The 17532-nt window shown below is 51.7% G+C and overlaps 2 protein-coding genes across 5 annotated transcripts in view; one reads left to right on the plus strand and one right to left on the minus strand.

The window, feature by feature from the left end:
• The window catches only part of MAST1 (microtubule associated serine/threonine kinase 1), a 35681-nt gene extending 18263 nt beyond the window's left edge, over positions 1 to 17418 (minus strand). For 2 of the 3 annotated variants that reach the window (XM_039882788.1, XM_039882787.1), the window contains exons 1-3: positions 3304 to 3473; positions 1567 to 1655; positions 1064 to 1139 (exon numbers count right to left, since the gene is read on the minus strand). In XM_039882788.1, the coding sequence (XP_039738722.1) occupies positions 1064 to 1139; positions 1567 to 1655; positions 3304 to 3386 (248 nt within the window). In that variant the 5' untranslated portion in view covers positions 3387 to 3473. Of the gene's footprint in view, positions 1 to 1063; positions 1140 to 1566; positions 1656 to 3303; positions 3474 to 3619; positions 3652 to 7344; positions 8757 to 16322 lie in introns of those variants that run through there. The other variant, XM_039882789.1, reaches the window with a different exon arrangement.
• On the plus strand, positions 9220 to 13330 carry RTBDN (retbindin). Of its 2 annotated transcripts, XM_039882803.1 has the most exons (6): positions 9220 to 10335; positions 10902 to 11148; positions 11687 to 11756; positions 11871 to 11981; positions 12217 to 12313; positions 12892 to 13330. In XM_039882803.1, the coding sequence occupies exons 2-6, from the start codon at positions 10980 to 10982 to the stop codon at positions 13117 to 13119; spliced, it is 675 nt and encodes a 224-aa protein (XP_039738737.1). In that variant the 5' UTR covers positions 9220 to 10335; positions 10902 to 10979; the 3' UTR covers positions 13120 to 13330. The 2 variants fall into 2 exon arrangements, with proteins under 2 accessions (XP_039738737.1, XP_039738738.1); XM_039882804.1 differs by lacking the exon at positions 9220 to 10335 and having other exon boundaries at positions 10513 to 11148.
• Positions 17419 to 17532: the final 114 nt, after the last annotated feature.

Raw genomic sequence — 17532 nt, forward strand, 5'->3', positions numbered from 1 at the left:
CCTCCATGGAGACCTGTGTAGGCACAGGCTATTTTCACATATTCACAGTCTCACAAACTTGCACTCCTAGTCACGTGGACACACACTCCCACACACTACGCGACTCATTCCTCATTCCTCCCTCTCGGCAGTGTGTCACTCAGTCCATTTGCCGCCCAGCCCAACCTCCATGCAGGCAACCACATCAGGCCCAATCCTGGAGCCCTTTTCTGGCTCCCTATTGCCCTCAGCTGAATTCCACGGAGGAGGGGGACCTTCCCTCACTCTCCCCAGGGAGCTGTCCTCTGTCTCCACAGTCCCTTGTGACTTCTACACCACAGCCTTCACCAGCCTTTGCAGCGACCCTGGTTCTCTGGCCTGCCACCCCAACTCAACTCTGAGGATAGAGGGAGGTGTCATTCGCTTCTTACGTTCAGCTCCCAGAACAGAGCATGTGTTCAGACAATGCTTTGAGAATAAGTTCAAAGAAAAAGAGATCTGGGCAAACACCCTGGTGACTGACTCCCAAAAGTCTCTCCTCAAAACATTCAAGGAATCTCTCTGCCTTCCCCAATTTCGCCAAAGGCCCCAGAAAATTCATTTAGGGACACTCCAGAAACTCATCACTGAGACATTTCTCCTCCCCGGGAGGGAAACCTGAGATTCCTCCTGTTGGGACCTCGAGAAATAGCCCTAGGCGTCCTCCTTCACATCAGGGACCAAGTGTCCCTCAATGGGCACCGCTAAATCTGCGCTTGCGCACCTTATCTGCGTTTCTCGCCCTGTTGCTATGGAAACGCCCGGCCTGCAGTGCCAGGCGGGAGACTGAGACCCGCGGCCCAGAACGCAGGCGCTTTAGCTGCTAGGCCAAGGAAGTCACGCCCCTTCCCCTTTCCAGAGAGGCGATTGGCCCCGCCTTCTTATAGGCCCAGGCCCCTAAGGCTGGGAGCTGGTTTCCTCTGGGACGCTGGAGCACTCTGCAGGCTCTGGCTCAGTTGCAATTAGGAGGGGAACAGATGGGAGCCCATACGGTGGGTGGGGAGGGTCGGACCAGGGTACTAGGACCCTGTGAACAGGAACTCACCTTCGGGAGGAGGCAAACGAGAAGTGTGCGGGAGTGTTGGGGGAGAAGTTGCGGGGGCTATCCAAGGGACTGCTACCTGTGACGGAAAGAGGGGGATCTTTAGGTCTAGGCTGGGCGGCAATCCCATTACGCCTCCTAATCTCCAATGCGGGTTGCAAACAGTAGCCCGTCCCCTTTAGTCCCACAGTTGGGAGTGGCCCCCGCCTAAGAGTTTTTGGTTACCGAATATGCCCAGCCCGTCCAGGCCGATTCTGTCTTCTTCTGGGATGGACCCGCCCCTCAGGTATGTCTCTTCCTTTCTGCCCCATCCTCTTTTCAGTTTAGCTCCGCCCATCAATACCCGCCCTCTGATGACTGACCACGCCCAACATGGTGGCCCCGCCCCTTGTCCAATCCGGGCTCTCCTCTATCCAGACTCAGTCCACCCTTCCTGTGGTATGGACACATCCCTCTCCTGTGGCCAAGTCTCCTCTAGTCTGGGCCACACCCACCACCTGTCTCACCCAGGTGTCCAGGCAGTGGGGAGTGGGGTCGCGGCAGCGTGGGCGAAGTGCTGGTCAAGATGAGGCTTTTCCGGTTACTCGTGCGGCAGCTGTGGAGAAGGGGAGGCAAGGGGGTCGGGCCAGGCCGCAGCCTAGGGAGTTTGTGAACACAATCAGCCTCCCTCCCATCTCAGATACCCGCTTATCTCCTATCCGTGTGTTCTGAGAAGTGCCCCCAGAATACTACTTAGAGTAGGAGGCAGTGGAGACCTCAGCAGGACTGCATATGGGAGGGGATGCATGTGAGACGTGTAGGTGCAAGACTCCTGGTGTGGACCATGGGTAAACATGTGGGGCACAGTTTCAGACATGGAGTGATAGTCATGTCTTTGTGACACTGTTGGAGATACTGAGTATCTGCCTGTCTAGATCTGTGTGTGACGTATGCTGTGTGTATCCACGTGTGACATCCAGCGTGCAAGTTTAGCAATGGGTGCATCCTAGTGTAACATGTGTGACAGTCCTTGTGTTTATCTTGTGACACAACTTGCGCCTTTGTGTATCTATGTGACACAATGTATAATGCCACTTGTACATAATTATGCGTGCCATTGTGTGCTATATTGTTTGCATGATGTACGATTTCTGCTCCATGTGTCTTTGTGCAGCATTCTAAGTCTGTGAGATACTGTCCTTGTGTCTGCATGTGATATTCACCATGTATGTACACAAGTGGCATCTACTGTGTGTAAATTTAACATCCTGTGACATTAGGCATGTCTGAGCATGCCAACATGTGTGACATTCCCTGGATGAGTCTTGCATGTGATAATGTATGATAGTTTGTCTTTCACTCTCTGCAAGATTCCCTGTTTTATTGTGGCATCCGTGTGACACAACATGCAACATGCTTAGGTGATATTGTGTGTTGTGACATTGGGTACATGGATGCCATTGCCACACATGTGTCTGTATGCATCTTAGGTGGCAATAATTGTGTGTCACCATGCATGTGACATCTTACTGAGTGTACACAACAGTGTACCTGTGGGTTTACTGGTTAGTGTGTGATGCTGGGGGTGCCCCTGTGTATCTGTGCATGTCTCTGACCTATGGCCACTGTATGGCTGGGTATGTGTGGTGCCTCCCTGTGTATCTGGGCCACTAGGGCTGTTGTGTATGTGTGTGTGACATCATGTCCTACGTGACACTGTGTGTCACTATTTTCCGAATGAGGCTGTGTTGGGGGGGAGTTTGTGCTATGATAAAAGTCCCCATCTTCTTTCTGACCTTCAGGATTCCAGCTTCCAAAGAGGGAGCCTCAGGCCCCTCCATTCCCCTCACCCCCCACTGCAGTGACTGAGCATATCAGCGCGGCCAGAGCACGCGGCATGGGGTGGGGGGAGGCCAGACTGCGGCTATTGTTCTGAGGGTGCCAAGCCCCCCCACCAATCCCTTCTTCTCTTACCCTTCTGAACTGCCAGAGTCCACAGCAACAGAAGACAAAGGCGCCGCACCCCCCCACACACGAACACCCCAAGCAGCCCCCGCCCCCTGCGGCTGTCCTTTCCAGTGTGTCCCCCAGCCTCGCCCCCCACTGCCCTCCATTCAGCCCCATCCCTAGCAGGAAGGCGCAGAGCGGGCACCTCTGGCGCAGCTGGACCGGGTGCAGCATCCCGGGCCCCACCCTGCGGCACCCGCCGGAGGGGCGGCTTTGGCGGGAGGGCCAAGTCAGGGTCTTAGGGATCAGGGGTCTACCTCTTGGTGCGGCGGAACATACTGCCACCAGGGAAGGAGGGCATCGAGAAATTGGAAAGCGCGGTCCAGAGAGAGTCAGACATGACCCGGCGGCGGCGACATGGTGGCAGGTGCGGCAGTGGCAGCGGCGCTGGGAGCGAGCGCGCTGGGCGGATGCTGGAGCCGCAGCAGGCAGGGAGGGGAGGGCGAGGGAGGGGAGGGCCATACGCTACCGCTTGCCGGGAGGGGGCGCTGCTGGGTACCAGCGCACCAGGCCCCGCCCGCACGCTGGCCTGGCGCCCCAACCCGCTCTCGCGTATCTCTCCCCAAGGCTCACCTGCTGCTTTTCCGGGGCAGGGGCAAATCCTTCTAGAAGGCAAAGAAACAAAAGGATAGAGGTCAGCATGAGCCAGCAGCTGTTGCCCGCAAGCTTTTCAGCCCCCAGGAGGAGAAGTTGGGTGGGACTCATCCGCATGTCACCTGCACCCTTGGCCATGGGCTGAGGGCTGAAGGTAGGGATACCAGGATGATTCCTTTCCTGACTCCCAGAGACCAGCATAGGGCCCCATAGAGGACTCCTGAGTTAGCATCTCAATGTCTGTTTGTGCAAGTGAAACGGGAGTCTTTAATTGAAAAGCATTTCTTGAGCGCCTACTATATCCCAGGACCTGTGTAGGCACTGGGGCCACAGCAATGAATGAAACAAAAATTCCTGCCCTTTTGAAACTAGCATTTACAGGAGGGAAGCAGAAAATAAACAAGATTAATGTGAAAGTGAATGAAATAATTTTAGACAGCAATAAGCGTCATGAATAAATTTAAGCAAGGTGATATGATGGAAAACAGCTAGGAGAGGAACATGATGGTCTGAGAGGGCTACTCTGGGAAGGCGACTTTTAAGATAGTTTCTGAAAAATAAGAGGCAGCATGGGAGGATCTCTGAAGAGAGCATCTGAGGTAAAGGAAACTGCAAAGGCCTGGAGGCAGGAATGAACTTGGCATGCTCAAACATGAAAATTTGAATGAATGAGTGACTCCTCCACACTCCAACGGTTCTGCCCTACTCCCAGCCAGATCCAAGAGTGGGGGGGGTGGAGGTAGTTAAGGTGGCTCAAAACTGAAATTTGAATTGAGAATCATGTGGTGGCTAGGTGCTCTTTAAAAATATATATATTTTTTTAATTAAAATATATATTATATTTTATATAAATATATATTTTATATATTAATACATATTAATTATCACTGCCATTATATATAAAATATTATATATATAATAAAATATTATATATATATAATGGCAGTGATAATAATTAATAGCTGTTAACTTTATGTGTCCACATCAGAAAATGTTCATGTTCTGTTTGTCAAGCACACAGGTAGTCACTACAGGGTCCAGAAACTACGGAGGTCTAAACCCTTTTCCAAGAGAAATGGGGAGAGGGACTGCCAACTTATAGCCGGCTCTGTGTCCACAGGCTGATGCGAATAAAGGGGATTAGGTAGGGCTGCAAGATTTGAATGAGGGTTTCAAAAGCCCTTTTGTTGGGGACTCTAACCAGAGGAAAATTAGAAAAACTAGGAATAGTCTAGATCCTTTCCATGATCTCTGAAAACAGAAATCCCAGGGTTCAAATCCCAGCAGTGCCTCTTGACAACCTTGGCAAGTGACCTTCCAATAGTCCATACATCCTAGAGGATTCCGTGAGATGATGCAGGTGCTAGCACCTTAGTGTGAAGCCTGGCACATAGTTAGGGCTCAATAAATATTAGGTCATAGGAACAGGAGTTATTGTGGATGGATACACTGCATGACAGAAGATGAGCCAGAGGGATCTCCCACTCCTGTGAATGTATAGTCGAGGTCAAAGGGCATAATGTCTACATCGGCAGCCTTGCCCTTCTGAGCCATGAGTGACCAGAAATCCATACCAGGTTTTCCTGCTGTCTTTGCAGGATCAGCTAGAATGAGCTGCAACTTGGACCGGCCCTGCGGGACTGCGCGACCGCAATGGCCCAAGCGAAATCAAGACCTGGATTTCTCGACCATGGAGCTCAAGATTCCAGACCCGGGTACACTCGGCCTTCGAGGGTGAGCCCCTGGGAAACATTCAAGCCTCTCTCCGAGAAATTTTCGAACACAGCCTCATCTGCCAGGGCACCTAACATTAGGGGTCGAACAAAAGGACAAACTGGAGCAGTGGAGGACTGGGATCCTTGGCGTCGGTGTAAAGAGACGCCATCTCCATCCCCAGCTGCAGAGCCCCAGCTGCAGAAGCGGATGCTGCTTCTCTCCAGGATTAACAGACAGCGCTGCGGACAGGCCATTCAAACTCAGGATGCTCTTCATATATATGACCCCAGCTGTACACAGGGGACCCTCGGGTTCTCCGAGGTTGCGAAACAGTTCCTAAAGGATTGTCCTAAGGGATAGCACCAATGTGTGAGGGTGTATCCAGGCAGCGAAGTGATTAACCCTGCCAGAGGGAAGAGGTAGGAGCATGACCCGGGTGGGGGTACCCGAGACTAAAAGTAGCCTCAAGAAGGTTGAGAGGATGAGTGGGAGGATCCCGGGCTGGGGGCAGTCTTGCTAGAGACAAAAATCCCGCGTGGCACTGAGCCAATGGGAATCGGCACCGGCCCAGAAGGCGGGGATACACCCCATGCAGGCCCCGCCCCATTTTCTCTTTTTTCCTAGGGCACCCGATGGCGCGTACCTAGTTTGATTGGTTCAGCATTTGGCTCTGGCTTTGCCGCAGCTCCCTCCCTCTCTTAGGAATCGTTCTCCTAACCCAGCCCTGAAATTGGGAGGGAATCGAGGGAAGACCTGAAGAGCCCAAGGCTCCTAGACGGGGCCATCTGGGCTGTTTGAAAGCGAATTAGCTTTCCAACACAAGTATGGCTCCAGCATCAACCAAACTCCTGGGAAGTCCATCCTGCCCTCTGATCTCGATTTTTCCTGCTGCAATGACTGATCAGCTCACCTTGGTCTCCAATCTCACGGATAGTGGGTTAGAAGAGGTCCTGGATCAGAGTTCTGGATCAGAGTTCTTCCCAAGCTCTAAGCTAGGTATGTAGCCTGAGTCTGGGCCCATGTTAGGCTTTATCTAAGTGTTTCCAGGATACCTAGCACGGGGCTGAGCTCCAATGAGGCTCAGAAAGACCAGACAGACCTTGGGGTGAAACTTAACCTTTAGAAGCTCACACCAAAGACGGGAGAAGAGGACCCTTCTCAGCTTCAGAATCTCCACCCATCTTGGAAGTGGGAATTCCTGACGCTTGGATTCCCCGCCGCCCCCCCCGCCCCGCCCTCGCTTTCCGACACTCCACAACAATCCTCAGTGTCCCACTCCGCGCAGTGGACTCACGCCTACCGCGCCTGCGCAGCCTGGAGACCAGCATCTTCTAAGGCTGCAAGGAGCTAAAAATCGCTCCCGCCCACCCACAAGCTGCGCTGGACTTGAGGATTGCGCAGGGGCGGGGCGGGGGGGGGGAGGGAGGGGCTGGAATGAAGAGTGAGGAGGGAGGCTGTTTAGGTGCCTGTCCAATTAGGTCAGTAGGAAGAATCCTGGTAGCCAGGCGGGTGCATGGACGTCGCAGGGGGTCTCTGAAAGCGGCTCCTGAGGTGGTGAGGGGCGAGGCTGCTGGTACAAACATGTTTACGGCTGCAGCGATGCCGGCGGCCCCGTGGGGCTCCAGCCTTGGAGCAATAACTTTGCTTTGCGCCCCCTCACCCCCCACCTTGGCGAGGAGCCAGAGCGATGACTTCTGGCCCCAGCCCCCTTGCCCTCCGGTGGGCTAGGTGCCCCTCGGGCTATCCTCGAGGAGGAGCGCTCGGCTGCACCCTCTCCGTCAGCTCCCTGGATCCCTGGGCGGCGCCCGAGGGGCGGGGTCCCCAGCACGACAGGACGCGTGGCCACAGCGTTCCCTGCGGGTAGTGTCCGGAGACCGTGGGAGACGGCGCCCGCGCGGACCCTGGCGCAAGTTCTCCTGCCGGCAGCCGGGCCCCGCCCCAAGGCGCCGACCCCCTCTGCTCCACCTGGGGCCGGGTCCACCTCGTACCTGCAGCCTCCGGCGGCGGATCAGGCCCGAATCGTCCATGGCGGCGGAGGCTTCGGCCCCGGGGAGGGAGGAGGGTGGCGGTGGCAGCCGGGAGGAGGGAAGAGGGAAGGAGTGAGAAGCCGCGGGGACCGCCACGGCGGCGGCGGCTGGAGGGGGGGGAAGCGGGGGCGGAGCAAAGTGGGGCGGGCCCGGCACCGTCACTGCGTCTAGGCGCTCCAGCCGGTCTCAGCCAAGGCTGCCCGCGCTGGGGGCAGGGGACGGGGGACAGGCGGGAAAAGGAGCCTCCAGATAACCCCGAGACAGCCAAGCTACCAAGAGATGCCTATAAAGAGAGATACCCCAGGAGAGAGATATGCTCATGGGTAGACCCCAACTCTAGAAACACCCCAAGACATTCTCGCTGAGATATATTCTCTATGCGACCCACCCCCAGCGACTGCCTCAGGGAGACACATTCCCATGGGGACACGTGCTCCACAGGGAGGCACTCTTTAATCAAGAACTCTCCCCTCACTCTGAAAATCATTCTTAAGACAGTCGATCTCTGAGAGGTGATGCTTTCTCTCAAAAGCCACCATTCCCCAAGAAGAGACATTTCTACATAGAAAAATCCCGAGGCGACATTTCACGTGGGGAGCCTGGTAGGTATACCCCTAATGGAAGACCCCCTAAAAGCCATATTCTCTGTGGGAAATTGTCTCTACCCACGAGACCCCCGTGACCCAAGAAGACATTCTTACAGAGTGACATTTTCACCGAGGAGGCCCGTACTCATGGGAGATACCCCCCTCTCCCAAGCAGAGACTCTTCAGGGAACCCTGCAGCCCCTCTAGTGACCCCTTCCCTCATCGTCAGGATTAAGAAGCCAGGCCAGGCTGTATTTATAGGAGCGATTAGCTGGTCTTTGGGGTGGGGCAGCTGAAGCGATTTTCAACACCCCCCCTCCTTGCCCCACAGTGTTCCTGCAGCTGAGGCCAAATTGACTATGCTTCCCAGAGTTAGAGCTGAAACCTACCCACACCAAGTCTAGGCACTGGGGGGCAGGATGGGGAGGTGGCTTCCCAAGGGTCCAGCCCATAAATGGCTCGAGGGCTCTCGAGGGCAGTCACTGAACAGGAGTGACTCCTGCCTCCCAACGGGAGCAACAGCCAGGTCTAGTGAGGTCTAGTTTGTGTTCTGTCCCCCCGCCCACCACGGCCGCACTTGTCTCCTCATCTCTGTGCCTTTGCCTGAGTTGATTGTCTGTTTGTCTCTGTTGGTCGGCATGTTTATGTTGCCATCTCGTCGAGTCTGTTCTTCACCTTTCTCTGTCCAAGGCCGGGACTCCACTTGTGTCGCCCCTTTTCATGCGGGCGGCCGCGGGAGCTCTCCGTGGTGCTGATCTCGTGTGCTCCTGTCCGCGGTGCTGAAATCTGCGTGCAGATTTGGGGGCTGAGGTCAGGAAAGGAGAAGGGCTGGTGGGAGGCACTACCCAGAGGCTGGCTAGATCTGACCTAAGATCTGGTCCTGCACCTACTCCCTTACATTTATTATCTCTTACTCAACTGGACACATTGAACAACCTGGACTGCTCTAAGATGAGCTGGGGGTAGGCTAAGTCCACTGAATCTTGGTTGCTGATGCCTCCAGGACAGCAATGGGTGCCCTCAGTGGAGCCTGGAGACACTGCTTTCTGATTTGTTCATTCACTAGATTTGAATTGACCACTTAATGTGTGCAAGTTAGTGTTTTGAGATCTAGGAGTACAGCAGTAAAAGAGACAGAAAAAAAACTATGCACTAGACTGAGAAGGAAGAGAGATTTGTGATAGTTGTCATTACTCACAAAAACACATATGCACTCTCTACAAGCACAGGTGCACACACATATACACATACACTCTGCAACCATACACACAAACATGAACATACTAACACGCTCAGCAAACACTCATATACTCATATTTATATACTCTGCAAACACATACTCCATAAACACACACACTCTGAGAATACACACATATATAAACACATACTCAACACACACAAACACATATACACATAAACTCACACTCTATAAACACATAGAAAACACAGACATACATATTCAGCAAGTGCAGCACAAACAACAAATACAAACACTTAACTAACACAAGCACACACATACTTCCCAAATGAAAGGAAGCTCAGCTACACACAGACTCGTCCAACATACAGGCACATATATCCTCCCAAGGCAATACATGGACACACATACACATACATACCCACTGCAGGGCTGTTTTCCTCATCTACTAGAATGTCAGCTCTATGAAAATTGAGATTTTCAAGTCTTGGTCACTACTACATTTCCAGAATGTAACACAGCAGGTGCTCAATAAATGTTTGTTGAATGAATAGATGAATGAGAAAATGTTCGCAAGGGACATAGTCACAAAAACTACAGAGGGACACACACACATGCATATTTCAGATGCAGATCCACCCTCTTCACCCCCTTGCTCACTTACGATCAACATTCATGGTCAACAACCTTTACCCACTGACTCTATTCACTGATTTTCGCAGGGCACACATCCTATTCTGATCCTGCATCTACTCCCTTACATTTATTATCTCTTACTCAACTGGACACATTTGGCTTGGGACACATACAGTCCTCCTTATCTCAATTTTGAACACACAAACACAACCACAAAACCAAGAGACACATACAAACTGCACACAACGTACACATACACATACACGCAGCCACATAAACACATCCTCATTCAATGCACAATCTCCACATGTACAGATCCAGAGTTTAAGCCATAATTTCAACATAAAAGCAAACACAAGGATGTATACACACCAGTCCCAGGTCCTCCAACCTTTTGTCAGCTGGAGCAAGGGGAGGGATGGTGGGAAATCCCTCCCCTGCATCAAACCACGCCCCCTTTGGCTGCCACCATTTCCTGGACTTAACCCTGAGGTGTCTCGGCAGCGCCCTAGACCTCAGTCCGGCTAACAGGTGAGGGGTGGCTTGAGGGGGAAGGGGAGAGTACTGAACTGTCTTGCTTTCACCGATCCTCCAGTTTCCTCTGCACTGGGGCTTTTGTACCCCAGCGACAGAACCTGAGTCCTGCCACAGCCAAACTTGGCTCCAAAGGCCTAGCCTTGGGTGGCAGCCCCTAAGCCGATTGTAGGCTGAGAGAAGGTGACCATGAGAGGGGCCAGCGGGGATTGAGGAGGGAGGAGACTGGGCAGAAGATAGGGAGGAATTACTGAACAGAAGAGAGACATCGAATGAGCTGGAGACATCCCTTTAGTTCTGGAGATGGAGGGGGTTGCCTAAGGGCTCACAAGGTGGGAGATCCTGCTAGGTGTGAGGAGGGGGCTACCAAATTCAGGCAAAACTGGGGGAGGGGCACTTGGGTCTGAAGGAATAGAGGGGACATGAGTCTGGTGGGGAAGAGGGCTCCTGGGTCAGAGGTAGGCCTTGGTGGCCCCTGGGATTTGAAGGTCTTTGGCCATTGCCTCCTCATCAATTGCCCATTTTCTGCTCTGCCTGGCACTGTCTCCTGGGTTTGCATCAAGAGAGGACCACCCTGAGTTCCCAAAAAAGGACGGCTGACCTTCAACCCATACCCCAGCTGACTCTTATCTCAAGTGGACATGGCCTGCAAGGGCCGCATTCGACCCAGGGGCCTGTCCTGGGCCCTGCGACTGACCCTGGCATGGATCCTGCTAGGGGCCTGTGGAGGGAGCCGCCCATTCCCCATTAAGTCCCGAAGACACCACAGGCTGGCGGCCAATCTGGGCACAGGTCAGCTGGACCTGGCAGGTGAGCACTCCAGACCCTGCCTAACGCACAGGAACCCTCACTCCATCATAGCAATACCAGAATTTCCTTATTACAGGGGCTTAGAGCAGACTAGGATAGTGCTGAAGAATGTAGTTAAAGAGAACAGACTCTGAAATCAAACTGCCTGGGTTTAGATCCCAACTCTGACATTTTGTAGCTGTGTGACCCTGGGCAAGTCACTTAACCTCTCTGGGACTCATGTGAGCCATTAAAAATGGGGAGAAACAACAGACTTACTTCACAGGGGTGTTGTAAAAGGGTATATATATAAGCATTTGAGAATTAACACTGCCACCGGGGACATAAAAAATAATTAGCCGATTATCATGAATATTACTTGAAGCTGCATTTGCATCTCAAGTGAAGTGTCTTTAAGTTTTATGTTTGGGAAAAATGATATAACTGGAGTCCATCTGTTTGGGGGACCCCCCCCAGGCCTTGGTTCCCCAACCCTACCTAAGAATCTAAGACCCCAACTCAAAGGAGTTCCCTTCTCCATGGCCCTATTTTCCCTCAGAGATGGACACACAAGAGGCATTGGACCCAGTGATCCTCCCAGGGCACTGTGGGGGAGAGTCGAGCCCCAGGTGAGTATAGCAATCCCCAGACTTTCCTTGTGCTCTTTATATCAGTTGCCCCAGCCAGGGTAGAGAACCCCGGCGCATCTTGACCCGTCCGGGCCTGTCTCTCCTGATATCCAGGTGTAAATCCTTCCTGGGACACCTCCAAGTTGCCCTCCACAGTCGCTTGCACTTCCTGCTACTGCAGAAACGTCAGACACAGCCGCTCTGCGCAGAGCTCTGTGATGCCTGGTAGGAGAGGTGGGGCATCAGGGGCATGGCCTATGGTTTAGGCAGGGCCAAAGGCAGGATCTGCAGCAGGCTGGTGCTACTGTTTAAAGGGGGCATGGCCTGCACAAACAAGAGGATGAAGCCTGGTGTTTAGACATTAGGCAGAAAGGAGCCGGGCCTGTGGAAAACAAGAACCCTACTGGAACCCGACTGCAGAGCCTTTACTCCACTTCTTTTGTCCACTCACCAACCACAGGTTTGCCATCTGCAAAAGCGATATCACCTGTGGCCCAACTTGGCTTCCACTCCTTGAAAAGAGGGGTTGCAACCCTGGCTGCAGTACCTATGAGCAGGTGAGCATGGGACAGAGGTTGTGGAAGGAAGCTGAGACCTCCTCTTACCATGTGCTGTCTTAACCCACCTGGGCCCAGAGTCTGGACTGGCATTCCCAAGGCCCCCCCTACCCCCGCTCCCACCTTTCTGCTCTTCTGCAGCCCAGCTTCCATAATGGAATGCATTTATGCCAGCAGCTTCCCTAAGGCCCACTGGAACCGAATTTGCCCACCCCAAGGGACTGTCTCTGCTCCAGGGCCATCCACAAGTCCCCCCAGAAGATCCAGAGGCCCTAGTCACCTTCCTCAATGCCCCAACCTTAATTTAGCCCTCCCCCACTCCAGCCTCACAGAACCCAGTAGGAACTACTTGCCCTCCCCAACCCCACACTACGGCCTGCCATAATGACCAGTGATCCAGAGGTGAGAATTGCCCGTCCCAAGATCCCGCCCTCACCCTGGCCCCTACTCTCAATGGAACTCTCAGCCTTTCCTTTTCCAAGGCCATGGTCCTGAACACACCCTCCACCAGCCTCAGACGGCCACGCCCCCCAGGGTGTCTGCACCCACTCGGGCCCTAACTCCACTCCTTCTCCCAGACCTTCGCTGACGGGGTGGACCTTTGCCGCTCGGTTCTGGGCTACGCAATGCCGGTGGCAATTCCAGGCGCTGGTCACTGCCTCAACATTTCCATCTCCGTGCTTCCACATCCCAGACACAAACGGAGGGCGGGAGAAACCACCTTCCTGCGCTCCCGCCGCACTGGCACCTGGATCCTGGACATCATGGGCAGCGGGAGTGGCAGTGGAAGTGGCAGCGGCCGCTAGGGGGCGCCTAGCCCTGGATGGAGAGTCGTCCCTTTCCCCCAACTCCCGCCTGCCCCCTCACGACACCCAGAGCTCCAACCCTCTCCCTCTCTGCCCTCTAGTTTCTAGAGGCCTATCCCTTTTCCCTGGGGCCCCAGAGACTAGCCTCTCTCCAAATTATTAGAGCAATAACCCAACTCTAGCCCATTTCCTCCTCTCCACCTGGAATAAAGTCGCCAACTAGAGCACATGATGTGGCTGCTTCTTGGAGAAATGAGTGGGAAGGCTCGTTGCCAGAAAGTGATAGGTGTCTCACCCCAATCCTCAGGACCTAGGGTTAGCGACTGATTCACACTAGCATGTAAATGACAGATGTGTAAATGATGGATGGCCTATACCCTGGAGCACTTGTCTCCTAAATAGGTATATTCAGGTGTCAGAAATAGGGGGTGGGGTTAGAAGGGCTGACAAAGGCAGGTGTGTTCTCCCACTGTGTGCCACCAGTAAGAAGCTCCCTGCCACATAGGAAGCTCTCTGACTTGTATAGATGTCCCCTTCCTTCCTTCACATTCTCCCAAATCCCAACCCTAGCCCTAAAGGCAAAGGACTGGACCCTGATTCAGGATTTGGGTTGTAAGCACTACTCCTAATTCTCTTCCTTATCCACAGGCCCCAGGAGAGCCTCAGTTTCCCCACCTGGAAAATAGAGGCAAGGTCCTTTTTAGTTCGATAGATCAAGATTGATGGATGCCTCCTATGACAAGGCACTGTGCTAAAAAAGATGAGATTCATTCCCTGCCCTCAGGGAAAATGAAATGACATAAGAAAAGTGTCCCACTAGGAGAGTAGCAACCAGGCCTCTTTTGGCTGCAAGAGACAAGTTCAGTTCAAAGTTTCTTTAGCCAAGACACTGCTAAACTTCAAGAATGGCTGTATTTGGGTGCTTAAATGATGCTGGGAATCTATCCCTATCTTTTTCTCACAGTAGCAAAGATGGACCAGAATCCCATGATTCCAGTGACCTATAGAAATGGACCTATTTCTCTGTCAAACCAGCAAAAGTTCCAGGGCTAGCTGTCACTGATCCACCCTCGTCATGAGCCCAACACTTAACCAATCATAGTGCCCAGGGGGATGCTGTGCTTTCACTGGCCTGATCTGGGTTATGGGCTTGTGCCTGAAGGCCCATGATCGGATCAGTTCCATCTGAACCACGTGGACTGAGGATGGGGAAAGGGTGGTTACCCCAAAGGAAAGTCAGGCACTGGGACCAGGAGAAGAGAAAAGGGTGCTGGGCAGGGAATCAAAATATATTGGCCGGAGAATGGTGGTTAGGACCCTGACTCTATAGTACATTTACCTGGGTTCACATCCCAGTTCTACCATTTACTCATATTGGTAACTTTGGGCATGTTTCTTCATCTATAAAATGGAAATTATAATTGTTCCTCTCATAGGATTGTTGTTAAGTGCATTCTTGCAAGTTGTTCTGGTTATGCACTGCTGTGTAACAACTTCAAACACAGTAACATAAAACAATGATCATTATTAGCTCTCATGGTTCTGGGGTTTACCTGGGCTCAGCTGGGTTCTTGCTCAAAGTATCTCATGTAGGAGATGGAGTCACCTTGAAAGCTTCCTCACTCATACATCTTGTGCTTGGCACTGGCTCTTGCCTTGAACTTCAGCTGGGGCTGTTGGCAAGAATAGCTAGACATGGCCTCTCTCTGTGATTTGGGCTTCCTCACAGGATGGTGGCTGGGTTCCCAGGGCAAGTGTCCCAAGAAGGAGAACCAGGTGGCAGCTGTCTCACCTTTGATGATCTAGTCTTGGAAGTCACACAGTATCACCTTGTATTTTCTGATCACTAAGGTGAGTCACTAAAGCCAGCTCATACTCAAAGAGAGGCATCCTAGACTCTACCTCCCAATAAGAGGGATGTCAAATAAAATGCTTGGAAAGTGCCTGGCACATCATTAACAATGTCAATATAATCCATTATCATTGTTGTTGATGATGATGTTACTGTAACAAAAGAAGCAGGCATTTGAGAAAGAAAAGTGATAGAAGCCTTGGAAGGAACTCCAGGCAGATAGATGACCAAGCTGTGAGGAAGTGCATCCCAAGTAGGGGGCCTGGAAAGATCAGGTTCTAGTCAGCAAGCCTGGAGCAGAGTGTGGGAACTATGGACAGATCATTAGAAGTCCTTGAACTCCAGGCAAAGCCAACTTGGACCTGATTATGAGGGCCATAGGTTTACGCAGGGCAACATCCATCAGACTGACACTTGCAAGCAGGACAGGGAAGGGTGAAATTGGAGGTGAGGGGTACCAGTGAGGACACTGGGACAGGAACTGGAAGACAGGCAGAGGGGGATGAACAAGAGGAATTCGGACTTATCTGCAGTGCTGTCAAGAGCAGGAGTGGCTGTTTGAAAACTTCGAGAAGCATTGCCTGGAACTCTCTTCCACCCTCCTGTTATCTGTTCCACTCTACCCTTCAGATCTTGGCCCGTCAGCTTGTCAAGCTCTGTGAGACCCAGACCAGTGCCAGCCTCCCCATCATGCATCCCTGGGTCCTCTGGGACCCTTCCAGCTGGTCAATGGTGGCTTCCCAGTGTCCAGCACAGAATCTACATAGAATAGACAGGTGCTCTGCTATGGGCTGAACTGCCCCGACCCCATTCATATGTTGAGTCCTAACCCGCAGGACCTCATGTGACTGTATTTAAAGATAGACCTTTAAAGAGGTAATTAAGGTTAAATGAGGTCACACGGGTGGGGAGATTAGGACACAGATACACAGTGGGAAGACTATGTGAGGATGCAGGAAGGCAGCCATCATCTACAAGCTGAGGATAGAGGCTTCAGAAGAAATTAAACTTGCCAACATCTTCATCTTTGACATCTAGCCTCCAGAACTGTGAGAAAATAAATTTCTGTTGTTTAAGCCACCCAGCCTGTGGTACTTTGTTATGACAGCCCAAAGAGACTAATACAGGCTCCATAAATACTCCCACAATGCTCTGGGATTCTGCTATCGAATTAAAAAATGAGCCATCCCCTTTCTTCTTTCCATGAAAATCCTACTGTTCAAGTCAAGGTGGGGTTCAAGGGTTGGAGAGGATGGGCCTCTCCCTAGCCCTAGGTGTCAATTCCTGACTCTATCCCAAATATTCCACTCCTCTTGTTAGGGATTGCCTTGGGCTTGGATATGTATCCTACCTCCAGCCAGGAAGTGACAGAGCAGCTGCTGGGAGATAAGGCTTTGCAGGTTGAGATGTAATGTCTGGAGCTATGGAGGCTAACTCGAGACCATAACAGGCAAAAACACCAAAGCTGGCAAAACACCAAAGTTGGAAGATGGGCTAAAAAAAAAAAAAAAAACCAGTGTCTTTGAAGTTGTTTAGCCACTTGACTTCCAAACTTCTGTAGAGTGAGATAAATCTGTCTTGCTGCTGGCAAGGCTGTGGGGAAAACGAGTTCTCACTTACACTGCTGGTGCATGTGCCATGGGTATTAAGCCTCCACGGAGAATTTGAAAATATCTCTTCTCCAAATTACAAACAAACACATAGATTCTCTAACCTAGCAAGCTCACCTCTGGGACTTTATCCTACAGACAAAGCTGTATACGAAAAATGATGGCACATTCTGGTCATTCCCTGCTGTACAGGCTTAACAGCAAGCTAAATGACAACTCAGCATCTACTAAGAGGCATTAAATAAACTACGGGACAGTCATGCCACAGAGGATGCTTCAGCTGTAAAGGGAATGAGGAAAGTCTTTAGATGCCCATTTGGAATTTCCTTCAAGATACATGTGGCATGAAGAGTAACATTAACTATCTAAGGTATGCTTCCATTTGTGTTAAAAAAGAAACTTTAAAAAAGAATGTATCTGTGCATATGTTTGTAACATATCTCTATCTCTGAAAGGACCTACACAGACCTGCTATGGTCTGAATGTTTTGTATCGCCCCAAAATTCCTATGCTGAAATCCTAACCCTCAAAGATGATGGTATTAGGAGGTGGGGCTTTTAGGGACATCATTAGGTCATCAGTATGGAGCCCTCATGAATGGGTTTAGTATCCTTATAGAAGGGACCCCATAGAGATCCCTCACCCCTCCACCATGTGAGGATACAGTAAGAAGTCATCAGTCTGTGACCCAGAAGACAGCCCTCACCAGAACATGACTATGCTAAGACCCTGACCTTGGACTTCCAGCCACCAGAACTGTAATGTCTTGTTTATAAACCACCCAGTCTGTGGTATTTTGTTATTACAGTCCAAACCCTAATTCTGTACCACACTAATATATATTTTAAAATAAAAATCAGTCAACCAGTGCCCAACTTGTTTAGTTTGCAAATGTCAGTAGCTGGGTCCAGCTGTAGACCACGTTCCCACCACCCCCCGTCCCAAAGTACA

The sequence above is a fragment of the Pteropus medius genome, unplaced genomic scaffold (assembly GCF_902729225.1).
Source record: "Pteropus medius unplaced genomic scaffold, Ma_sr-lr_union100, whole genome shotgun sequence".
Lineage (NCBI taxonomy): Eukaryota > Metazoa > Chordata > Mammalia > Chiroptera > Pteropodidae > Pteropus > Pteropus medius.